Genomic DNA, 25,942 nt, shown 5'->3' with positions numbered 1-25,942 from the left:
ACGTGCATGAGCATAGTGTTTATGTGCGCGTGATGTCCAGACACTGATTAAATACCATACCTTCTGCCTGAGCCATTCTTTGTGGACACCCAGAGGACAATGAGCATCTGCATGCATCACCATTCATCAGAGCAGCTCAGTGCTTTGTGTTTGTAAGATGTGTCTATCACATGAATAGACAGCCTGTGCATGGGGCATGTATTGGAGAGGCATCTGCTCTCGGGCCTGGATATGGTACAAATATAACCGAGTTACTATAACAAAAGAATCTGTCTCGACAGTCTTGGCCATCCATCCATCCATTATCTGTACTGCTTATCCTTTGAGGGTCACAGGGAAAGCTGGAGCCAATCCTAGCTAACATTGGCCAAGAGACGGGGTACACCCTGGACAGGTCGCTAGAGTATCACAGGACAAACACTCAGACAGAAACAACCAATCACACTCACATTCACACCTACACCCAATGTTCAAGATTCTCCAACTAACCTGATCCCAATCTGCATGTACTGTGGGAGGAATCGTGAGTACCCACAGAAAGCCGACGATCAGACATGTAGAGAACATGCAAACTCCACACAAAAAGACCCCAGTCGAGACATGGAAATCACCACTGTGCTTCCCCAGTCTAGAACAATATAATTAAAATCAGCAAAACCCTAAAACGATGGTGGACAAAAAGACGGATTCCAATAACTTTGGCAGATTTTAAATTTGAGCTGTAAAGCACTGAGTTGAAGCATCAGGGTTGGTGTTGGAAGAGAAAAATGCTGGATCAGTAAATCCCTGGATTGGGTAACTGTTTGGAGTGACTAAAAACCCAGCTGCTCTGCCTGAGAGCTTTCATGCATCACTGAGTCTCCCTGCTTTCTCAGCCCTGCAGGAAATGTCTGAACTCTGGTAACTTACTGCTCGCTGCCTGCGACCCCTCCCCTCCTCCTCCTCCTCGCACTCCCAACACTGCTCCCAAAAGTCTTTGGTTTAAGGAGGATGACAAACGGTGACCCAACAGAAAGCCCCACACAATGAAGGCCATTACTCAAATCTTGATTGGCAGGAGGCACCCCTGTCTTTCACCACGCTCCGACTCGCCAGCAAAATAAAGCATGCAAACCAGTCAAGCCACAATGGAGGGCCTTTCCCATCCTCAGGGAGTGTGAGCTAACACAACACTGTTGCTACAGCGATCACAACAGTAAACACTGCCAATCAGGTCAATCGCACAGGTATTTATTTATTTTATTTTCTCACCCTTTTTTCATGTATCAGACTGCTTACAGGGGCCATTCATTATGCTTCAGCCTGAGCACACAGCGGTGCAAACACAGCACAGTGATCTACCTGCGCCATTCATGTGACTCACTCAGCCAGCACAATCCATTCACACAGCTCACACGCACACAAACACACACACACACACACACACACAAGTGCCTCGGGTGTCAGAGCACATGGTCTTTTTAAAAACCCACAATCAACAGGCTCCTACCTGCAATTTGGTGGTGGGTCCAAGGTTATCTCTGCTAGCTCCTTCTGGATTCTGAAACGAGATGAAGATCTATGTTATAGTCACTCTTTCAAACACACACGCACACAAAACACAACACAGTTGTATAAATCCTGACTGTAAAATCAATCTGCGAGTGTGCACACAGAATACCTCATTGATTTTCTAATGAGCTCCACAGCCCTGTGACTGAACACGGGAATAGGTCCTGTCACACAAGATCAACACGGGGATGCGTGGCTGAGTATTTGCCATTTTCTATCCCACGTGAGCATAAATTGATATTGATGTCAAAAGGCCATGTCGGATAACGGAATCGTATCTGATATATCAGGGTAAATTAATTTTGCTGCTGATCACCGTGCTGTCTCAGCCATCATGCTATCAGGAAGATGTTGGCTGTTTTTCCACACTGAGCACATTAAAAAAAGGTTTGATGAATAGAAAAGACATTCTTTAATTCAATTCATTACATTACTTTGCCAGTGATTTGCCTACAAGGATCCTGTAGCCAGGTGGTGTACTTCACTATCAGCCAATCAGCTTTAAATGCTGCTGTCATCCTCCAGCACCTCTGATGCATTTCATGTTTAAGCTTAAATGTCCGGGTCTTGTTCACAAATGAGGGGCAGAAATGGAGTGATGCCGGTTTTTGATGTGCAACTTTCCAGGTTTCTGAGCCCTTCAGGGGCTGGTCGTCCACGTCGGTTTGCTGAAGAGGAACTGGGCAAACTCTATCTACTGATGAAGATCACAAGGTGGGATCAAGAGCTCAGAGTAGGTACTAAAAGGCCCTTGGTATAAGTCTGGACTCCAGAATCCAAATTGCCAAGTTCGCAAGGACACAAGATCAAACACGGCATATTCTGTGCTGAGAAAGACCTTGAGAGATTTTCTTTTATTCCCATTTACCCCCCCCCCCCCCCCACCACCTTCTATTCCCTTTGTGTCTTATTTTCACAGTTCCCTGCTATAACTCAAAATGCTCAAGGATGCAATAATAAGAAAGAAGGAAAAAAGGAAATAATTGACTACTCTTATTGATCCTGCAGTCTGTTCACTCAGCTGTTTGTTAGCGGGCTCATAAAAAATCATTTGCTATTGCGAGAGAGGGAGAAGGAGAAGGAATGACATGATGTATTGTTTCTGCATCGACGTGGCAATGAACGGTTTTGCGATAGCAATGTGATGCTTACTGACATTACACTAAACTCTTACTGCAAATGTGTTGAAATGCTATTTACACTGAGGGAAAAAATGCACTGAATGTGTCTGCAGGAGGAGTTTAAGTATCAAGGCAATGTGAACACAGTTATAGCATGAACATTAGAGGAACAAACTCACTCCATATTACAGAATAATTAGCTTCAGATTTTCACGGTTTCTCATTTTGAGATGAAGGTACTATAAGATCTTAATTATCATCTGTTTCCCTGGGAACCACAGGCAGGCGGATGGAACCGTCCTTGTACAAATTTGTAGAGCTGGAGAACCTAATTTTCTTGTACTTGTTTCTGATGTACAATTAACAGCAACAAAAGAATAAAAAAGATTGATGTATTATGGAACCAATACCACTTCATCTGGAACCAGGAGGTCACCCAGTAAAGCTCATACCTCCACCAAGGCCCAAGAGTCCCCTTATGAAACCACATTTAAATCTACTAGATCTAGATTTGTATTTGGATCTGCACCAACTTGCAAACACTCATAAAAATCAGTCCCCTAAATATGCCAGATTTTTTCAATCAAGATCCATGATCTATTCTCAGTGTCTCGCAATGTTGCAGTAAAAAATAATTCCTAGATTGGCACCAAACTTTAATAGGTTCTTCCCTGAACCACACCACACCCATCCACCAGGTTTCATGGTAATCTGTTTGTGTAATCCTGCAAACTAACAGGCAGACAAACAAACGCAGACAGAAACATAACCTCTTCAGCAGAGGTAACAAAAAAAAAGAATCATGAGACAGAGATCAGTATAACAACAGTAACCACATGCTTTCTCATCTCCGCAGAGCTGGTCAATCACAACCTGGAGTGGTTATGGGATCTGTTCTCAGAAACTAGAAAAATGGATGGACACAATGTCCCCTTGTCCAACATTGCAACTGCTTCATGGTTCACTCACTGTAGGCATATTGTGTTAAATATATATGTTGTCTTGTGAACAAAGTGTGTGACAGATTTGTCTGTATCTATCTAATCTCTCTAAATTCCAGAAAGCTCAGTGTGTCCTTAAGTGAATGTAAAAGATATCACTAGAATCGATCATTAGCTTCACACTTGGCATGTTTTGTTCAGGACCCATGACGTCCAGTGTTGAATTTGGTGTCATTATTGTGTACGTGCAATACTTTCAATATTTGAATAAACAGATGACCAGTGCTCTGTAGCAGTGGCGGTTGAACTCATTAACATAAGTGATGTTGTTGATCACGACAACAGCATGTTCAAAACAATGGGGGCATTTACGACAAAGGCAATAACAACTGATTCTCCAGTTCTGGGTTCTGCGCAGAGCGAGTCCAGCTTCACCGTACTTTGACTAAACAGGTGAACAGCTCTTTGTGCAGCAGTGGTGGTGCAGCTTCAGGTGTCTGTGGACTGAGTCCAGCAGCAGGTCTTTATTGCTGCGGCTTTATTACTGCAGGTCACTATTACAGCTTCACATAAAAAAAGCTGTAACCAGCATCACCACAGACCGAGCAAACCGGCAGGTTTACAACAGGAACTAAACTGCTTCTGGGAAATGTAAAAAATCCCTGTAACAATAGAAAATCAGCTAAAGAAATGAATGTGCAAATAGTCAATTACCACACTTCATGAGTGTCCATGGATTTTCCTTTAAAATCTCCTCTGTGCTGCTATGACTGCACACGACTCACTCGGGAGAGAGGAGGGGAAAAAAGACATATATTTGCAAAGAGCCTGTAATACAATCTCCACAGTTATGGAGTCATTCTCAGCATGAATGCTTGCTGTGTAATTTTATCTGCAATATTTCCTGAGGTGGCACATTTTGACAGCTGAAGCTGGGGACCTGTTAGGGAGAGTTCTGCAATGAATGAGGCCTTGGGAATCCAACAGGAAAAGCCCTGCTTATACTGTGGCTTCATCCTGCTCCTGCACGGCCTCTTTAACCAAACACTTACTTTTTCAAATGTTCCACAGCTCATTGCATTTGATAATCCCTCGAGACACTGCAAGCACCAAACTATTACATTCTGCATGCCTCAAAAAATAAGTCAATATCATCTGAGCAAATCTTTTATAATGGAATGCACAAGCTTCGGCTTGTGTAGCAGCCAGTGATTTATAACATGAACTAGCACAGAGAACAGCTAAATAACAACTATGCCTGTCAACCCTCCTATAAAATGGTAACCCTGGAGGTCCTTATTCTTTAATGTTGTAGCCATCTCTGGTGATAAGAAGTCGTTGCTGTCAGATGTGGCTGGAGGTTTAAGCGCAGGCATCACATCCTTTGTGCCAGAGGAGAAATACCGGGAGCAGAATGTTTGCAAGAGCAAATAAAGAGTCTTTCTCTAAAGTGTTCCTATAGGAGCCAGCAAGTTTGTGACATAAAAAAGTCATCGCAGAACATAGCTATATGATGGCAAATGTAGTGTTGGGATATAGTTTTACACCATTAAAATAAACTGTGCAAATATTCCCAGTGTGATGGGAAAAGAAGGGCATTTGTTTTTTACATAACCCATAAAGTCTATATGCCTCAATTAATGCTTGTCATGTGGTAGAACAGGGTCTCAAAACTCTCGAAACTCTCTCGAATGATCCAATATAAGAATTGAGGGGGGGAGGGGGGTCTGTTTCCAACAATCACTCCCTTCACAAAGGTGTTGGAAACAGGGGAGGTCTGACTTCTAGCTGTCGCAATAACGGCAATATTGCAATACATTGCTATTGACGTGTCAGCCACAGGGGATGGCAAGCAGCCACCTCAACTGCTGTGTTCAAGTTTCTTTTTTTTCATGACGATAGCTCTTTCTTGTTTTACCACTTCAATGCCTGGGCACTGAATGTTAACACCCTCAGGTTGCTGCAGTCTGGAGAGAGAACTCATCTCATGCTTTGATTCAAATTACTGTAACAGATTTATGTAGACACTTCTGCAGCGCTATGTTTTTCTGTTAAAGTGAGCCTTTGTTTGCTATTATGGTCCTTTCAGAGGCTGGTGAAATTCAATAAATCAGTGTTGCGTGTCCTTACTCCTGTACTATTAACGGTAAAAACAAATTGTTCTGTCTAATGAAAATAGCTTTGGTGTAACAATAAAGCTTAAAATGAAGTCATTTGTGTAAAAAAAAAAAAAAAATGCAGCTAATAGTGTATACTGGGCTGATGAGTCAACTTAAATCACAGCAAGGAAAATGCTTTCATTACGACTACCCTTGGTTGACCTGTCTCACACTCTTTTCTTTCAACATATAAACTACTACCTACTACTTATCATGTTTATAAACCAGTACAGCACTAAGAACGCCTGCTAGAAAAGATTTTCTGAAAGCGTGGACATCTGAACAATTTGTATAACAGCAGACTTTAGGCCAGATAACACATCATACAAACGAGCACTTTTCTTTTCCTGATTGTGGCTGTGTGGAGCAGTTACAAACGTAGTCAGATGACACATTGGACAATTTGTCTGTTTCAACATAGTCTGGCCTTTATGCTGTGTTCACAACAAACCCAACGCACACTTTCCAAGCGATTAAACACAAAGTGATAGATGCTAATTTTGTATCTCTCACAAATGACACAAATGGTGTAAACAGCGCAAATGATTGTGTCATTTGCACTTAAAACGACGGCCAGACTGGCTAAAAACATAATTTGATCTTCGGGAACACAAATAATGTAGGTGATTATTTGCATATAGACGAGGAAGTGAGATCCAATCACGGGAGACAAATCCAGGACACATTTTAATATCAGGTGTGAACAGACAAACATAACTCTCTCAGGATGGTGATATGTTAATACCAAGTCTGAACAGAGCCAAATTGTCCTGACAGAACTGACCTTTGGCACAAGTAAGTTCTAAGTATCTGCTGCGGTGCCAGTATATAGTGTTACAACTGCTTGTCTGATGGTCAAGTAGCTTTGGAAACCCCCTCCCCACCCAGTCACCTTTCCAACATTAAATGAGGAGCTGAGACCAACCATTTCTGTAACTTTCAAAAAAACCAACATGATGAAGTATTTCATGCAGTCAGCAGTGCAGAGATGAGAAAGGAGAACAGGTTTTGAACTTCTCTCTCACGCTCTCTCTTTTTCCCTTCATTATAAAACGGTTCCAGGAGAGACACACTGAGAATGTGCTCAGTTATAATGAGAAACGATACCTCGCCCCCATCTCTGTGAAGGCCTTCAAGTGTGGCTGGTTGGAAAAACTACAGACACCTCTGGCGGTTTAATAACACATCATACAAATCATGTCAATGACCTCCATCTGACAAGCACATGTTGCTCTGTAGTCAATCGTGCACTATTTCACAGGTATTTTAAAAGGGACATTATCAAGATAGTAAGATGCACATACATTACATAGGAAGGTGTACACTGTGCATGTTACACACTGTTACAAACAGTACAAAGTGAAAGTGCACAAACCGAGAAATGTTCTTCTTCCCTGGCAAATCTGCTATGAGCAATTGAGGTAAGGGGGAATATTCTGTATTTTTGCTTCATAAATAACTTAAATGATAAAGAACTAGAGTCGTTTCTGATTATTTTTCTGTACACAGAAAATCACAAGTTAAATGCTCACTGTTCCCACTGATAGAGGATTTCTTTCAAAGTCAAAACTCAGCACATCAGCGAGGACTGAAACACATAATGACAGAACAAGCAAATCGCAGGTGAGCAGTGAAACAAAGCGATTGGGGCCGAGCAGGCAGCAGAGAGCGCAGAGTAAAAGACGACCAGAGCAGCGACTTTACCTCTTGGCGCTGGTGGAGAGCTTGGCAGCGGTCTTGCTGGAGATTTTGGCCTCCTTCTTTTTGGGCTGGGTCTGGTCCCGCTGCTCGGGGCCCGCCTGTTCCGGAGGAGCCGCCTCCCTCTGCTCAGCGTCCGAGCTTCCCCCACTGGTGTTGGGGCTGTCGTCCGGCCTCGGCTGCACCTCACTGGACATGCTGACACTGCAAACACACAGGCGGCGTAAGAGCACATGCGGTGGAAAGAAAAAAGGTTTTTGAGCGTCTCATCAGAGGGATGAGTCCATCATCAGGATGGGTCCATTCTCACACCTTCTGCAATTCTTACAGAATCCACTGTAATCAAAAGGGATGATGTTAATGCCCTGACATGATTTTAACTTACTGCTGTCATTAATAAGCCATTAATAATCTCTGTATTGCTTTTCCCACATTTTTTTACTGCATAAATCTATATTAAATCAGTCTTTGTTTGTGTGTCGGTAATGTCATCACCCCATCTGCTAATACTGTAGCAAATCAGTTGTGTATAGTTTTTCATAAGGAGGATGAACATGTATTCAACAAACTAAGGGCTGATTATATTATTAAGAATTATACTGCAGCTTATTTTGTTGACAAAGAGAATCATGCTCTGATTTATAAACACTAATGTATATAAAAGATACCAAATACAATTTCCCAGAGCTAAAAACCTCACATGGCAAGACACACATCGATTCAAAAATAGGGCACGTTTTCACAAAAGAAAAGAGAATATTTGCACAATAATGAGTCGACTCTCTGCACCTTTGTGTGATCTGAGAGGAAAAAAAGGAGATTTGCTAAACTGAGGTTCTGGGATGTGGCAATCTGACAATTAATCCATGATCAGGAAATGAATACTAGATATTCCCTGGTTCCAGCCTGTCAAAATCCAACATTTTCTGGTTTCTTCATGTTTTAAGAGATCAAATCCGAATATCCTTTAGTTTCGGTCAAACAAACGAGACCTATTGTTGATAGAATAAAATTCACCAGGGGCTCTCGAGCTTCTAAGGGGCATATTACACCGTTAGCTGATATTTTACGAACCACACGATGAATAACTCATAAATGCAGAAAATAAACTACTGATGAATCAATGATGAAAGCCGTCATTAGTGGCCGCTCCACAGGGATACCTATAGAGGTACTGAGTAATATGTTAAACACAGACCCCAGACCTTTTACTACCCATCCTCAGCATCACCTGAGTTGAGCATCTGTTTGTCATAAGTCTCAATGATGTAAGACACAAAGAAGGTCATCAATACCCCCATCTCTGTCTCCCTCTCTCTCTCTCTCTCTCTCTCTCTCTGTGCATGTGTGTGTGCGTGTGTGCACGTGGACCTCAAGGTGAAGGCCTATATTTACAATGCCAGGTCCGGCCGTATGATTAATGGACGACACAGATGAGCAAATGTGAGGGCGTTTTCACGGAGATGAATATGAAATTGGGCAGAAGTGAGGACAGACTGTTCGATAAACATGACAGCGGCTTTGGCAAGCTCACTCTGCCTCTGACTATTGACTAACAGCCACTGCATGAACGCTATCTGATGCAATTAACTGCATTTGGTGGTGAGTTGATATGGGGGATAATTGGGGGGGGATTATGTGGGTTAGGATAGCACACATCCAAAGGTTAGGACTCCCGTGTGTTCTGGGGAATGGAGTCCCTCTCATGGTGCGCTGGGCCGCTGTGACTTAGAAGGAAGCGGATTGTCCACTAAGCAGGGGAAGGTGGTTCAATCCCCCGGCTCCAGTCCACAAGCTGAAGTGTCCTTGGGCAAGACATTGAATCCTAAATTGCCCCCGACGGCTGTGTCAGCTGTGCGTAAATGACGTGTGATAGACAAATGCATACATGTTTGTAAATGGGTGAATGTGACTTGTACTGTAAAGGTCAATAATCAAAGTCAATAAAACTAGAAAATGATTACTGTGTGCGAAACGATGCGTCTCCGGGTGTCAGGTGTACACAGCAGTATACTGTGTCGCCCTGGGCTCCTGCCTCCAGAGATGGGGCAAATGTGTGTTTTATTACCCCTTCAGGTGTGAAACCGTCAAAAACACCTCAACCACAACTACCAACCTCAGTAAAAGAGTCTTTGTGTTAGTGAGCAGACCTGATAGAATATCCCACCCCACAGAGGGAGAGTTCCCACATTGTTATGTGAGGAGAATATTTTGTCAAATTCCGTTATTGCTGGGCAATTAGCAAAATGCTGCTTGCTTGAAGACAAACATTCTTTATTTCACTTCAGTCTTTTGTGGGTAAATAGATAAATAAATACATTTAAACTTTTTCATTTCGCACTATTAGTTAAACTCACCCATTTAAGTGAGGAAGGTTTGTGCTATGTTTAGAGTATATCTGGCAGCTCTGAACGGGAAGTTTCAATTCGCCTCAATTTGAGTGCAGTTTGGTGCAGTGGGTGTTCACCGAATTAAACGGTGGCAGCTAATGATGTGAAAAGCCTTTGATGGTATTGCTGTAAAGTGCGTAACAACGTGTCTGCACGAGAAAGGGTCTAAAATCACTGATATTTGGAAGGAGTTCGGGGAGGAGCGCTGTTAGGATTCGGACCGGAGCAGAAAAGGCACGCGTCGAGGTGGTGGTGGTGGTGGGGGGGGTGTAAGCTGTCGAGGAACCCCCGGTCCCATGTTCTTCTTGCGGTCTTATCAACAACAGTTAACAGGGCACGTCTTTGTGAGAACAACCCGACACCCAGCCGGAGCACAAGCGGAGCCCTCGGTGACCACCGCAAAATCGGCTCCCGCACAAAAGACAGAATAGATACCCCCCCCTCTTCCTCTCCCCCCCCCCCCCCCCCCCCCCCCCCCCCCTCCTCTTCCTCTCTCCCCCCCCCTCTCTCGCTCTGTCTTCCCCAACCAACCACACCACCGCCCCCTCCCTCTACAAAGATAACGTAATACACCTTTTATTCCGTTGGCAGACTTGCGCTCATGTGGAGCAGAAGACGGCGGGCGGCTCACCTCTGTAAGCGGGCAGGACGCACAGCGGCAGGAGAAATGAAAAAGTGTTAGATGTCCACAGTTTGTTCAGTAATCCGCTACACTGGCCGTCCGCTGCTCCCCGTGTCCGCTGCCTTCACTGACTGCTGCTGCTGCCGGAGAATGTGCGCCGAGCCGCGGCCGTCAGGCTACACCAGGCTACAGGCGGCGTTTCCGGTTGTAGCTGGTACAAATAAAAGCCCGAGAGAGTTTCTTTTTTTGGAGCAGAAACATGAGTCTTAGAGGGATACAAAGTACACACAGTTTTGACTGGTGAGGCACTTTCAGTCCAACAGTCTCAGGTATAGTCTTAAAAACATTTTCCAATAGCTTTGTAATTTGGGAATTTCCTATACACAGTGGAAGACAGGTTTACAGGATATCGGGGGACCAGTGGTTCAGTTTGACCGGGGTAATGACTGTAGGGAATTAATATCTTTGGGCTACTATTGTGCACGTTACTGAATCAGGAATTGTGCATGGATGTAGGACAAATGTAAATTGTGGCCCCTTCATGTCCCCTGATTTAGAAAAATCCTAGCTCCGCCTGACATAGTTTTTATAATGTACATATTTGCACAGCTATTTGCACGATGGAAAAAGCATATGTTATCTGCTCATTTTAATATCATAACATATAAAGTCTATATCTTTCGAATGCTGTTTTCTTAATAGCTTATGTTGTTACATTGTAGACCTGTTGTAACATGATCGCAAACTTTACTTTATCCTCAACAAACAACACACTTGTTTTTTGTATGGGGAACCACATCACCAAATACCATTGCATACGCAAACATGAAATAATGATTAATATAGTGGCCGTTTTTATCTAAATGGAGCAACAACTGTTAACTAATCCGACAGTTTAAATAGAACATTTTAGTAAATTTACACTGCTCTCCTCGATCATTTGTTAGTTATAGCTCAGTCTTTTTCTTGTAGAAAAAAGAGCCAAAGCACAACATTTGCATTCAGTTTAGGCACACTTTGTCTATTTGATTCTCACGGAATCAAAAATTACTTGCAATCAAGAGGGAAGTGATTCTTGAACAAATTTCTTTCCCTGCATTTTTGCCACGATACAAAAAAATGATCACACAACCCCACTTTGGTATTTTTAAACCAAACTAAGCGAACAAAGTATTTTATTCTTAAATCGAGAAATCCAACTTCCGGTTCTCTCTTCGTTACAGAAACTTGACCAGGCAGACCTCCGCCGTGCGCGCTCCCAGGCGAGTGCGCGCAGAGCGTCGCGGCAGCCTTTGATGATAGCAGACTACAAAGGAAGTGGAAATGAGAGGGAGATCATGCAGCTTGTCAACCCGCCTCATCCGGGAAGTGTGCATTCAGAGTCCAGGGGCAGCCTGCTACAGTTCTAATGTTGTCCGGTTCACATGGAGCTGATCATGTCTGAGCTCTGGTGACGCGCAGCTGTGGAGGGCGCGGGCAGATGTTGACCCCATTACCCAATCAACTCAAAGCACTGGGGCTTGTTAACGATCAGTAAACACATCAAGATCACAATCGAGTATTTATAAATGTCTAAGTTGAATTCCTCAAATTCCATTATTATTTAATTGTCTCGAGCATATAAATAATGGTAAACAAATTAATTGACATTTTCTAATTTCCGTTGTCTTTATTTGTCCCCGGTCTGTTTTCCGACCAAGCTGCGGAACCTTTTTTCTCGTGGTCCATGTTTCCCTACGCCGAGTACGTTGACGGACGCTAGCTTCCTAGCATGCGCCATTGAAAATAAACGTAGCTCACACGGCAGCGGCTACTTTCTTTCATTTCTCTAGCAGTCGGTCAGTGGGCCTGTTTTACTCCGAAATAAAGGTCCGACACTCTCTGAGACCATGGAGACTATTTTAGAGCAGCAGCGTCGCTACCACGAGGAGAAGGAGAGGTTAATGGATGCTAAAACTAAAGAAATGTTACATAAGAAGTCCACGGTAAGATGAGCGATTTATGCTAGCTTTAGCGCGAATGCTAACCCAACACTGCAAACACAAGAGATGCAAACTACATGAAAGTTTTAAAGAGCTCATGTTTTCTTTTCGTTGCAGCTGCGGGAACAGATCAACTCGGACCATCGAACAAGAGCCATGTTGGATGTAAGCAAGAGTTTTGATTTGTATTAAATACCGACTGGCTAACGCTAGCCCTGGCTACAAGTTAGAGAGGTAGCCTTCTCTTAGTTTACAACTTAAATGCAAATGTTTAAATGATTACCCGGTATCATGTTATTGGATAAAACTGCTTATCAAGTGATAATGTAGCTACTAGAAGAGTGTGCCACCAGGAATCTCCTCTGTAAAAGCGACCACTTACATGCACCTTTCATCATAAGATCACAAGTATGCTTGAAAGTATTTCACTGTAAACGTTGTACGCATTTGTAGACTCTACTGGAATATTCGTCATGCAAGTGATCCACCAGACAGCTGAAGTGAAATGTCCATGTCTGTTTGATTAACCCCTGATCTCTGCACTGCAGTACTTTTACGTTTAAAAACTGTAACTCCTAATAATACACTTTTTTTGTGCACTGTGTACAGCAAAGTACTGAGACACAAAGTGATCTGAAGTTAAACCTTTGTTAAATGAAACAGTGATGTGATGTGGGAGGGTGAAACTCAGGAAAACAAACCTGTGTGACTCCATTAAGTGTGTTATGGCCACTGTTAACATTCAGTATGAAAATGAAGACAATCTGAGTGTGTTAATCTTTTGACAGAGGTTTATGGAAGTGAGCTCAAATCTCAGAGACTCCTACGAAGATAAAGATGGGTAAGTCTTCTCTTTGATTAACCTGGTCTAATTAAAAGTCCCGTGTGTATAAAGGTTCCCTCTAGTATCATGATTTTGATCTGTGAAACACTATCTGTTGTGTTGTCTGAACCTTTTCACAATCGCTTTTTTTTCTCTTTCCCTTTGGTCCAATTTCATGTTCCATTTAATTTATTTTGACAGGATGAGGAAGGATGAGCTCGCTGCCATCTCAGGACCAAATGAGTTTGCAGAGTTCTACAACAGACTGAAACAGATAAAGGAGTTTCACAGAAAGCATCCGAATGAGGTAGGTCACCTCTGTGAGTAGTGAATTGTGCTCTGTGAATTTTTAGAAGCTGAATATTAACGTTGTTGTGTGGATTTCTTGTAGATTTCCATTCCCATGTCCGTAGAGTTTGAAGAGCTGATGAAGGCCAGAGACAACCCCAGCGAGGAGGCTCAGAGTAAGACTAGATTCACTGATAATAAAGTTATTGTAGTAGGTTCTGGTTCTTAACACAACTTTAACCAAAACCGTCTCTTTTCAAGAAAGGAGTGTGAAGCAGTTAGACACAGTGATGTATCATTAATATTCCTTTAGGCGATACTGTAGTTTGAGAGGAAACACAGTTACATGGGAGAAAATGAGATCGGCCGGTTGCAGGCAGTGCACAGATGCTAAAGTTAGCACCCAAGCGCTGCTGGCTAGATTTTATGGACACTAACGTTACCTTATTCTGGTACTGTAGGTAGCCTGTGTTTATCCCTCCTGGCCACCGCGGCAAATCAGAAATTTCTTGTGTGGTCGTCCGGTTTATGTAAAGGATAACTGAGCACTTGAATTTTGCGTGACATAATAGCAATGTGATCAAAAACAAGTTATATGTTCAAGTCAACAAAGCTTTATAGGCAGATATGACTATAACGTTGTACAACAAACTTATACACAGACTAATAATAATAGTAACAACCACAAAGATAACTGTAATTGAACAGGATATTAACAACAAAAAGAAAGTGTGTGTGCGCGTGTGTGTACGTGTGTTTAAAGTTAGATGTTAGTCAGACTGCTGGTAAAATCAGTAGCCAATTCTCCGAATTTTACCTGGGATTCTTGTCTGAAAACAGCTTTATATAATAGCTCTGTAGCAGGTTAGGTGACCATCATTTGAGCGGCCCTAGTTTACAGTAAACTAGTTAATATTGGTGTTCTGTAACAGATGATGACGATTGAGGGGAATTGTTTATCTTCCACAGACCTGGTGGAGTTCACAGACGAGGAAGGATACGGCCGTTACCTCGATCTCCACGACTGCTACTTGAAGTACATCAACTTGAAGGGAGCTGAGGTCATGATTGTTTAAATCTGCATCATTTAACTCTTCACCTCCTATCTAAACTTTTCTTTGTTTGTTAAATCCGATGCCTCTGCTGTGTTTTTGTGCAGAAACCCGAGTATATCGCGTACCTGTCTGCGTTCGACCAGCTCTTTGACATCCCCAAGGACAGAAAAAATGCTGAATACAAAAAGTAGGTTCATCATGTTTATTCCCATCAGAAGTGACCGCTGACGTCTGAGTGGAAAATATTGTTGCCTTAAAATGGAACTAGTGAGCTTGTGGTTATGTGGGTAGTGATATACATGGTGTGCCTTGGGTCCAGGTGGTTGAGTTGTGTGAACACCCCTGCTAGGCAACAGCAACATGGAATCCAGCTGTTGAGACCACAGCCTGACTGTAAAGATGGACCACGTGTCTTCATTTCCTCCTTTTGTCCAAAAATTAAACCAGGGTATCTCTGATCCAGGCGCTGTCATGTTGCACATTTGATTTCTTGCAGCCAGAATCAGCGCATTAGTGATCCTGGAGTCGATTCATGCTCTTAACCAATCACGAGTCAGTCTCAGCTGTCAATCATGACATTTCCATTTCTAATTGAAACCAAACTCCTCAGAAACATGGACAGTTGAACATACATCAGTGTGATAAGAACTACCTTAACTGACACAAACCAACTTTGGGAAAATTTTATCAAATTTAAACATTTAATTTTTGTGTGCAGGTATCTAGAGATGCTGCTGGAATACCTGCAGGACTACACAGACAGGGTCAAACCCTTGCTGGACCAGAACGAGCTGTACGGCAAAGTGCTGTTGGACTTTGAGAAGAAGTGGGAGAATGGGACCTTCCCAGGCTGGCCTGTAAGTTCCACTGACTGCTTCTTCGTTTGTGAGGACGGCTCAGGTTTTTATTTATTCACCTTGTCTGACCTGATGTTTGTTTCTTCATCTGCTTCTCTGGACGATAGAAAGAGACAAGTAGTGCCATGACACACGCTGGAGCTCATCTGGACCTTTCAGCCTTTTCTTCTTGGGAGGTAAGAAAAACTAATGACACTTAAGATGATTTATCACCGGATATTATTACAAAGTTTGGTCTCTCCTGCCTCTGCTGATGTATATTTGTCATATTCCGTCCCACAGGAGTTGGCCTCTTTGGGTCTGGACAGATTGAAGTCTGCTCTCATGGCGCTGGGACTGAAGTGTGGAGGGTGAGCATGTAGTTTACATTTAGAAACACTGTAACATTAAAGCATCAGTAATGAAAAACTTGCACACTATGAGTCCATGTAGAATTAACTTAGCAAATAGCCACAGTTCTGACATGGTAGCTTTACTGGAGGCGTTTTTCACTGTAGGAACATAACAAAACATGAAGCCACTGTGACGTGTTCTGCATTGTCCCCCATGCTCTCTGTCTGGTTCTTGTAGAGGTGCACTCCAACTGAAATACAAGGCCGATGCTGTGGTTTTTTTGTTTGTTTTTGACATTATTTATTCCCCCCTTTGTGCCTAAGAAATTCATTATAAAAGATCTCTAAACTGATTTTTAAATCTAAAGCTCTTTATCACATGATCATTGAGTCTTTAACATGGCAGCCAGTAGCTGTTACAGCTATATACAGCACCACCTGTCTAAATCTGCAACTGGCGAAGCTACATTCAGAAACAGTGTAACCTTACCGTCATTTTAATTTCTGACACACTGGTTGTTATAATGAAAATAATAAGTGTGAAATGTATCGTCAAAAAATATAATAATATTTGTTGTTGAGTAGTACCATATCTGGATCCTGCATCTCTGCAGGCAGAGATACCTGCAGAATATGAGAGATAGAGAGAGAGGGGGAGAGATACTTATTGGTAAAAACCAACACGATAACCAGTCTCCCTCTAAAAAGGGATAGTCCAGGTATGAGCCGACACCAACACACAGCCTGGAAGCTGCCAAACGGCCCACTGGCTCTGGTGCATCTCCCCTCCCGGTCCTTACACCCCCGCAATAACTGTTGATAACACATCTATCACTTCATCATCCTCACTGGTAACAGGTGGAGGCGGCACAGAGAACACGCAGGACAGTGTAACTTGCTTGATGTGTCAATGTGTGTGTTGTGCAGAACTCTGGAGGAGAGAGCTCAGAGACTGTTCAGCACTAAAGGCAAATCCCTGGAATCACTGGACCCATCACTGTTCGCTAAGAATCCCAAAGCCAAAGGGCCCAAAAAGTAAGTACGCGCAGAGACTCAGTGAAGCGCTGACACTGACTCATGATGCAGTTTATTATATAATCCATCACAATTTGCATCCATCACTTCTGCAGAGACACAGAGCGAAACAAGGAGATCGCCTTCCTGGAAGCTCAAGTATATGAATATGTGGAGATCCTCGGGGTGAGTGAATATATCCTCAGATCAACTCTGCTCTGGAATTCATTCGAAAGTGTTGCAGAGCTAATCTTAGACAGTATGGACTCAGATGTGACACATGTCGTGTGTGTGTGTGTGTGGTTACAGGAGCAGAGGCAGCTGACTCACGAGAACGTGCAGAGGAAGCAGGCCAGGACCGGCGAGGAGCGAGAGGAAGAGGAGGAAGAGCAGCTCAGTGAGAGCGAGAGTGAAGACGATGACAATGAAATCATCTACAACCCTAAGAACCTGCCGCTGGGCTGGGACGGCAAGGTGAGATTTTGATTGCACTAAAGAACAAGTCCAAAATCCTTGATCACGTCTTTAAACACACATGAAGCCTCATGAGTGGAGCTGGTGGACTGTAGAAGCTGAACTGACATTCCTGCTTCTCCTAGTCTCTTAATCTAATATGACAAGATCTCCAAGATAAAGTTTTATGGAATAAGATGGCTAATAAGCTGTGAGAATAAATTAATATAACCCATTAAGATCTAAGGACCTGAAAAAAACGCACTCTAAAAACTAACGGTGGTTTGAAAACAACAACCTAAAACTAGAGGGTTTCTGAAAAGCTGAAAGATGTTTATAAAAAAGAAATGTCTCACCACGATTCCTCAACCTCAAATATGTTTCTCTCCCACTGAGCCTCTGAATCTTTTTCATTATTTTTATCAGTGAAACGCTGATTCAATGTCGCTCCATTATCTGAAATGCTAATTAATTGGGCATTTCTAAGATGTCGTTACCCCTTTAAATAGAAATGCAATTGAGTCTATTCATCAGCTAACTGATAAATGGGTCGGGCTCTAAAGTTGTCATTACTAGGAAGTAAAATCCAGATTTAGTAATATTATTAGTAATCATTCTTGTTGTTCATGTTTAAATCAGTTTATTTTGAGTTGACTGTGCCATGCTGGCTGGATGGTTCCAAACGTCAGTTGAACTTTCACTGCTAAATCTTGAATTTCAGTCATGACTTCCATGTCTTAACTTAAGCTACTGTATATGAGTGCTGACTGTTTTCTTCTCTCCAGCCAATTCCATACTGGCTCTATAAACTCCACGGGCTGAACATCAACTACAACTGTGAGATCTGTGGAAACTACACCTACAGAGGACCCAAAGCCTTCCAGAGACACTTTGCGGTACGTTGTTTTGTCTCGATGTTACAGAGTGTGATAAGATTCAGTAAAAACAAAAGGAGACAGGGTACAGAGTGTGTGGTATCAGACGTTAAGAGTGTGAAACTGAAGTATATTTTGTGTTGCGTTCTGTAGGAGTGGAGGCACGCTCATGGTATGCGCTGTCTCGGGATCCCCAACACCGCTCACTTCGCCAACGTCACTCAGATCGAGGACGCCGTCTCTCGTAAGAATGCAGAATCAACAACATCTGGCACTTTGCAGTAATTTGGTAGTTTCTTTAAGTAAGCATTTCATGTTTTGTTTCTTCAACAGTGTGGGCGAAACTGAAGTCCCAGAAGGCATTGGAGCGGTGGCAGCCAGACACAGAGGTGAGGAGTCTGCACAGCTGATTGAGAAGTAATGTCTCTCAGTGACGGTGACCTTTTAATATTCCTTTATTTGTGTTTTTATTCTCTGCCTTCAGGAAGAGTACGAGGACTCAATTGGAAATGTGGTGAACAAGAAGACCTACGAGGATCTGAAGAGACAAGGCTTGTTGTAGAGAAGCACAGAGGGAATCAAAGGGAGCATCCTCTATAATGTGCGTGACTTTTTACCATGGATTTGTTTTTATTTGTAAGTACTAATGTTGTTTTACAGACTTGTGTCCCATCCTTCATTCCTCCATTTGATAACTTTGTAATGTGGCAACCGTTGACTATTATAATAAACTCAGTACTTTATCACATACTGTTTGTCAGTGTTTACTTTGCTACTGAATCAGGTATTTTATCAGTGTTGCTCAGACGTTACAGTGACCGAGCAGAGAGAGCACTTGATTTATTGTTGCCGTTGACTCATTATCTACTGAGAACACTTTGGATCTCTGAGATAAATAGTGTTAAGATGCAGTAAGATGATACTATAAGAAAACAAAGCTGAGGTGCCAGACTAGTTCACAGCTTTCATCATGTAAAATAGACCGGACGCACACATTCATGACCCTCTCTGGAAGACAAGAACCTTGCTGTGAGAGAACAATCAGATAACTAAAGAGGAGGTTCCAGAAGAAATACCCACCCCTCCCTCTCCTCTTTGATTCCTTGCTTACCGCAGTAGATTTATTGAGAGGTTATTGAGGTAATCAAAGGACTGACAAAGAAAGACGGATGGAGATTCTCAGAAAAAAACGAGGAACCACATTTCCTCTCTGATTTTGTTTTGTTGCATTCTGTTGTTTTGCACTGTGAGCACCACACATTTAATTCTATTCACCTTAACTGTAGGAGACATATTCCAAATCATAAACAGTTTGTATGGACACATACCATATTGGTGTGTGTAATCATACAGACTACATGCGACCCTTTTACTTAAGAAATGTCTGGGTAAGGACTCTGTTTGTCCTACACACATACTTTTGTCTTAGAATTTTCCAACTTATATTTCATAATAATTATGATTTATAACTACACACACTTGATGGCTTCATAGAGAACAAGAGGCCCATTGAAATACCAACACATACAACTGCATATAATGAAAATAATAATAATACTCTTTAATTGTACTTTGGCGTCATCAGGAGTTTCAGCCTTTTAATCCCAATAGCGTTAAAAGCTGAACCTGAGGGTTCGCTGAGGCTACATCTGTCTGGTTTCTGGCTTGTATGGCAGTGCTATGAAAGCCATGTGGCCCGCTCAGTGGATCAGACGTCATTACCTCTATGCCTTTTTGAAACTAAGCTAAATACTCATAGGCAGCAGAGTCAAAAGCTGTGATATTTAAGAAACTACATAAAATTGGTTTAAAACAAGTAAGAAAAAAGGAATAAAGGAGTTAAAACAACCTGAATTACAAATCGCATGTTAAAAATGCTTTCCTGTAAAAACATGTTTTGAGCAGTGGTTTAAAGACAGGTTGTGAGTTGGCGAGTCTAGGCAGGCAGGGAGCTCCAGAGCCTCGGGGCCCTGACAGAGAAACCACAGTCATCTTGAGTAGCCAGCCTTGACCTAGGGGCAGCTAACAGGGACAGGTGGCAGATCTCAGGTTGAGTTTGGGTTTGTAGGGAGTCAAGAGCTGTGAAATGTAAGTAGGAGCCAGCCCATGTTGAGCGTTGAAAGTTTTTATAGTATATTTAAGGCCTGTTATGTTATAAATTATGCATTACCAATGCTACAGAATAATTCAGGGCATTACCACAGGCCAAACAAACAGCTCATTCCAAACAGGCAGGTTTACAACGGCCGCTGCACTAGTCCCTTAGAATGAGGTGCAACAAATCCTGAGGAAATACAGAATACTGTATCTGCTCAAAATCTATACCTGTGGTCACGCTGAATCCTTAGTTCTTTACGACCAATCCAGGCCTGCAGATGGTGCTGCCACACCACGATTCTCTGGTGAAAACCTGTGGGATGGACAAACAACTGCTCTGCTGTAATTATATGTGCAACCCATTGTGATCGCAGATGCTCTTATTAGCATTTTCCACCATCAGTGTATCAATATCAGTGTAATGACAACCATCATAAAAATCCTTTCCAATACACTGATTTGCATGTTTGCTCTTTCCATGATTAATAAAAATAAACATTATCCAATCATTAGCCTGTTGGCTGAATTTCAACATGAAAATATTGAAATTTGATCAATTTCAGTGGTGGAGAGTAACTGTACATGTACTCAAGTACTACACTTGAGTTAGGTTTTAGGTTTATTCAGCTTTATTTTAGTTGGCAATTTCAATTTGATTTCTACTGCACTACAACTCAGCAGAAAATATTTGTAAACCATTGGTAATGTAATTAGTAACCTCTGTGTTCTTCTTACTATCACAAGTCAAGGTGTCTGCGGTGAAATTATAAAACTACATTAGAGCTCTGGTGAATGAAGTATAATAAAGGATCTGACTTGTCACCACCACACTGAATCCAGTCCTTCCACTCGGGTCCAACATCCTGCGTGTAGTCTACTTCGTCGTCTACTTCGTAGGATTGACTGTACCCTGGGAAGATGCTGTTAATTAAGAGGAAGAGGCAGCGGTATACAGAGATGGCATCTTAGGCAGAAAAACATGGCTGGAAAGCAGTAGTTCCCCAGTGGAGGATGCTGCAGGGTTTTCTATGCAACAGCCACCATCCGGCTGCTCAAAGAAGCCCTGCACTTGACAGTAAAAGAAACATGATGGACAGCAGAACGCTGCAGCCAATGGCTCTGGGTCAGGAGGAAAGACCAGATTGCAAATATAATTTAGTGTAGAAAAATGATTTGTCATTTACTATGAAGCCTATGTTTTACAACTTTTAATGCTGTAATAAATTTTTGAAATTATCATAATATCCTTTACACAAACACACACACACACACACGGTATCATATAAAAAGGGGCTCAAATCACATTTTTTCACATCTGAAGAGAAAACAGCCTCATAAATGTGTTTAGTATTAATATGGTGATGACAATAAGTATCTCATACATCCCATTTCAGTAGCAGTCAGAGAAACAAACTACTGAGGCTATTGTTACTCATTTTAAAACCCTGGCATGGAAGTTACAGAGGAAATAATGCTTTATCAATCTCCCCTTACTAAAGTTGTGATGAGATTAACATACTTGTTATGAATTCAGTTGTCATACCAATCATTATCTTGTCCCTACATCACTATCTAATGGTAAAACCACTCCTCCCTCGCCTGTCGGTGATTTTCTTGTTCACAATGTGTCTGACAGATATTGATCCTGTTGTCGACGTGAGCAGCATTTCCTTCACTCTGCAGCTCACCACAGTCTGAGCAGTTTTCTCTTTGTTACTGCTGCAGCTGGACAAATACTGATCTCAACCTAAGCACGAAAGTTAATTCTATACCTTTAAAATATGGCAGTTTTGACATAAACAAAAGATTTGTAACCTGTTGAGGAATTTTTGACCATCCTCACACATTACTGTATATGCCACTATATATTATGTATATTATATCTGTACAGGAGAATAGTGCCTGTTTAGTTCCACAGTTACTCCCTTGTCTCTCCGAGCAGTGCCCAAGGTCAGTTTATCGATAAAACGCCAACCAACAGTTCATTGTAGTGTCTACGTTGAGGGACTTTCATATCTAACTCAGATGCTCCAGACAGAGAGGCACCAACTTCAACTCTCACCAACTTTAACTCTTTTGCGTATTTCACCAGTGACAAGACGTAAGGACACAATGTGATTTAGGAATGAACACTTTAGTCTTAACTATCCAATAGGATGCGAACACCTACATGTAACATAGAGAGTGACAGCAATTCTAGCCTTTCATGGATGTGCTGTTAGAATGGGTGATGCAGGTAGAGGAAGATACATGTGGATGCTGTGGGAGACATCTTCAGAGTCCGGGGGGGAATATTTCTCATGTTACTCTGTTGACGTTTGTATATTGTTGCACCTTCTGGTCTCCTTGATGCATCAAGTCTACATTGAAATCTTCTGCATAAGACATCAGCTGCTGCCTGAGTTCTCCTTTCACCAGCTTCCAGAAAACTTCCATAACATAACCTATGTTAACTTATCTTATTATTTAGCTGTAGTTCAGCCATTCTTACGATTATAAAATAAGACAAGATAACATAATCCTAATTCGTCGTACTATGGGAAAATTTGTGCTTTTCTCTATCATAGGGAAAGCGTCTTTTGACACCAGTGTAATATTTGTTTGCAAAACAGATTACTGCTTTGTTTCTGGTTTAGCTTGTGATTCTGACCCAGACACAGATTATATTTTAATGTGATACCGTTACTTTTATATTTAGACAAACATCCAGCCTCCTCACAGTCTTTGCTCTTCACTTACCTTCTTCATTCTGATAATATGCCCATGCACAATTTTGTTGGTATGTGTAACAGGTCAGTAAATGTAACAGTGGAAGATTAAAACATGTCTAGAATGTACAGTTACACAAGTGATACCGTTGGGACGAGTTAGTAACAAGCTTAAAGTTCATATGACTGTATATAAAGATATATACGGCACAGCAGCTCCTCAAAAGTGAAGTATTTCGATTTCCCCCTTTGGCTGTCTGCCCTATAGGTTATAAACCCGGCCTACTCCATGTTAGCAGATGGGACATGTGCCAAAATAAAAAGTCTAAATACACATTTTTCTCAAATTTGTCTTCTAAGTTTGATTTTAAATTGTTATTTGATGAAACATGATTGACAGCTTAAAACTGACTCAGGATTGGATGTGCGCATGTATTGGTGGGACCCATGGGAGGGACCTCAATACCACATCTCCACCCCCCCGATCGCTACTGCACTGACTCTGGGTCCAAATGATATCATCAGTGCAAGATGGCAGCACCTGTATCCAGGATATTTCATCTTCATTTCTGGATCGTGGCAGGAAGTGGAGAAGCATTGTCAGTCTTTATATACAGTCTGTGGTTTAAATGTAAAAGCACGCTAATGTTTGCTTACATCTGAAGCTGGGTATAAACCATAGGCATAAACCAAAGTAATGAACAGTTTGACCTGATGGTGGCGCAAAACAGAAGTTAACATTCATTAAAAGTCAGTACTTATCATCCTCTGGGGACCATGAATGTCTATATCAAACTCCGTGGTAATCCATCAAGTCGTCTGTGATATTTTTGTCTTGATTGATTGTTTGACTGACTGATCAACCACAAATTATCAGTAGTACTTGTAGAAGTGATCAAAATATATTATCCTGTGAAGAAGTCTGAATTCTATTGCAGAGGCTGAAAGGAATATTCTGAGAGAAATTCTCTGTGCTTTGCTGTTGAAAAAACATCTACAGTTATTAGGTGCTCCGAGGCCTGACATTTGTAAAAGAGCTGCCGGTAGCCTGGTACTAACGTGACTCCCATGGGCACAGGCTTTACGGGGGCAGAGCCAGCAAAGTGTGGTATTAGAGTGTCTTGAGGGATCTGCTTGGCTCCAGTGATTTCTCATTCACATGAGGGCTGCAGCCGGACCACGCTGCCGCTGGTTGGGTCACCGTGCTTGATGTGTTCCACTTCCAAGCTCCTGACATACATGCACTTACCCAGGTCTCACTGGTAAATTACACAGCCACATGCTGGCCCTTGTAAGATAACCAAAGTCAAGCCTGCACACTGAAAGCTGCTCCGTGGGTTTATGGATTGGAAAATGGCAAGTTCTGACGAGCACTGCTTGAAATGTGCAAGTGTTATGGCAGTGTCAACCACCAAACACGCTTGGGAAAGTTTATGTAATCTCTTGAAATTCGCCTTATCATTTATTTAATTTCAGCAAAATACTTCCATGAGATGCTTGAAATTACAGCTTATACCCCAAAATACAAGGTTTTATTAGTAACACGAATACTTAAAACCGAATCTAACAAAACCGAGAAACAACAAATCAGTCTTAATAGAGATTGACAGGTATGTGTTTTTGCTTCATATGAACAGCACCACCTCTAAACTGGGAAACCAACACAGTCGACACACTATTACTGTGTAGCAAATTCCAGACATGAATGGTAATGCCAGGAGATTATCCGGAGTTCAGTGCATGTCTGAAAACCGCCTATGTTTACAGTAAGCCGTTTCCAGACATGGCCTGCGGGTAAAATCCGGAGAATTGGCTGTGGAGCTGACACAGAGTTTGCCTTTCACGAATGCACAACACAGCGGGAGGTTCTCTGCACAGACGCCTTCACAACAGCAACAAATCCTCTGCATTTCTCAGGCGAGAGGTGGAGAAGCCGGGGGTGCAGCAGGCAAAGGCAGGAACTGACGTATTAACTCAGCTGCAGAGATCACATGATTTTCTTGATAACACACTGACATCGTCGCCAGCTCTTATCACCTCAAACTCTCTTGACACATTCATCTGTGTCTTCTACGTGTGAGTCGCCACATTTTCACCGGGAGATTTTTGTTTTCTTTTTTGCGTCAGGGGATCCCCTGCTGAGTTCACACATGGATTTCTCTTGGATTTCTATGGACATTATACTCGGGGGCCAGGTGGAGAAAGTCTGAAGAAACTGCTGAGCGCCTCACTCTGACATTTACGTTCACACATGCACCTCCTCCGGAGAAAATATACGAAGGAGCAGCAGAGTTCAGTGCACGTCTGAAAGCAGCTTTAGGAAGCTGATTTTCTGTGCATACCTAAGTGTGTCAAACCTCTTTCCCTTTGTCTCAGTTGCTGCAAAGCTCCTTTCCAAACCCACTTTCTGCCTCTGGTCTTCATTCTTTCTAATTACAGGAACTACATGAGGAACGATAAAGCTGTGTGAAGCCTCATTAAAATGTGCCCCCACCCTGAGCCTCAGCACCTGGCTTTCTCGCAGCGACACCACCTGCACCACCTGGCTCACCATTAATCCCCATTTGACCTTTTATTTGTCCATTCATGCTCAACCCTCATTACAGGCCACCAAACTGTCTCATCCCTCCAGCCTGACCATCATCCTCCACTCAACTTCACTTGTCATTCAAATAAACTAAACTGCATTCATCTTTGTTCGGGAATGAGCTCTCTGAAAACCAAATTTACACCCAATCTCCCTGTCACATATCACAGGTTTACTTCCAACTTGGACCAGCTGCACTAACCATAGTTTACTTGTATGTACACAGTCATTAAAGGTGGACTTATTGATTCTGGGGAATGAAAACAAATACACCCGTCCCTTCATTGCTCCTTCAGAAGCTCCACTGATTTCAACATATTGGATCTAGCCACCTGATAACAGTAGTTGTTCCGTTCTATTTTCAGCTCCTCCTCCTCCCATCCCTTGAT

At 42.3% G+C, this 25,942-nt stretch overlaps 2 protein-coding genes across 2 annotated transcripts in view; one reads left to right on the top strand and one right to left on the bottom strand.

Annotated features, from left to right (window-relative positions):
* The window catches only part of LOC117770618 (ubiquitin-conjugating enzyme E2 E2-like), a 61,321-nt gene extending 50,671 nt beyond the window's left edge, over positions 1-10,650 (bottom strand). The window contains exons 1-3 of the mRNA XM_034600250.1: positions 10,492-10,650; positions 7,477-7,674; positions 1,490-1,540 (exon numbers count right to left, since the gene is read on the bottom strand). Of these exons, the coding sequence (XP_034456141.1) occupies positions 1,490-1,540; positions 7,477-7,667 (242 nt within the window). The 5' untranslated portion in view covers positions 7,668-7,674; positions 10,492-10,650. The remainder of the gene's footprint in view (positions 1-1,489; positions 1,541-7,476; positions 7,675-10,491) is intronic.
* A 1,578-nt stretch (positions 10,651-12,228) lies between these two features.
* On the top strand, positions 12,229-18,904 carry sf3a3 (splicing factor 3a, subunit 3). The gene is made up of 17 exons (XM_034600410.1): positions 12,229-12,467; positions 12,582-12,629; positions 13,253-13,305; positions 13,489-13,594; positions 13,679-13,751; positions 14,545-14,636; positions 14,735-14,817; positions 15,349-15,487; positions 15,595-15,663; positions 15,770-15,837; positions 16,747-16,854; positions 16,950-17,019; positions 17,143-17,307; positions 18,072-18,182; positions 18,315-18,405; positions 18,495-18,550; positions 18,646-18,904. The coding sequence occupies exons 1-17, from the start codon at positions 12,372-12,374 to the stop codon at positions 18,721-18,723; spliced, it is 1,506 nt and encodes a 501-aa protein (XP_034456301.1). The 5' UTR covers positions 12,229-12,371; the 3' UTR covers positions 18,724-18,904.
* The last annotated feature ends 7,038 nt before the right edge of the window (positions 18,905-25,942 follow it).

Source organism: Hippoglossus hippoglossus, chromosome 11 (assembly GCF_009819705.1).
Source record: "Hippoglossus hippoglossus isolate fHipHip1 chromosome 11, fHipHip1.pri, whole genome shotgun sequence".
Lineage (NCBI taxonomy): Eukaryota > Metazoa > Chordata > Actinopteri > Pleuronectiformes > Pleuronectidae > Hippoglossus > Hippoglossus hippoglossus.
This window is presented reverse-complemented; position numbering and strand designations above follow the sequence as displayed.

What these genes read in the sequence shown, in the direction of transcription:
- sf3a3 (XM_034600410.1), top strand. Translation starts at nt 12,372, where the DNA reads ATGGAGACTATTTTAGAGCAGCAGCGTCGCTACCACGAGGAGAAGGAG. An exon ending in CTGGGACTGAAGTGTGGAGG is followed by an intron (nt 15,838 to 16,746) that starts GTGAGCATGTAG and finishes TGTGTTGTGCAG; the next exon opens with AACTCTGGAGGAGAGAGCTC. An exon ending in CCTTCCAGAGACACTTTGCG is followed by an intron (nt 18,183 to 18,314) that starts GTACGTTGTTTT and finishes TGCGTTCTGTAG; the next exon opens with GAGTGGAGGCACGCTCATGG.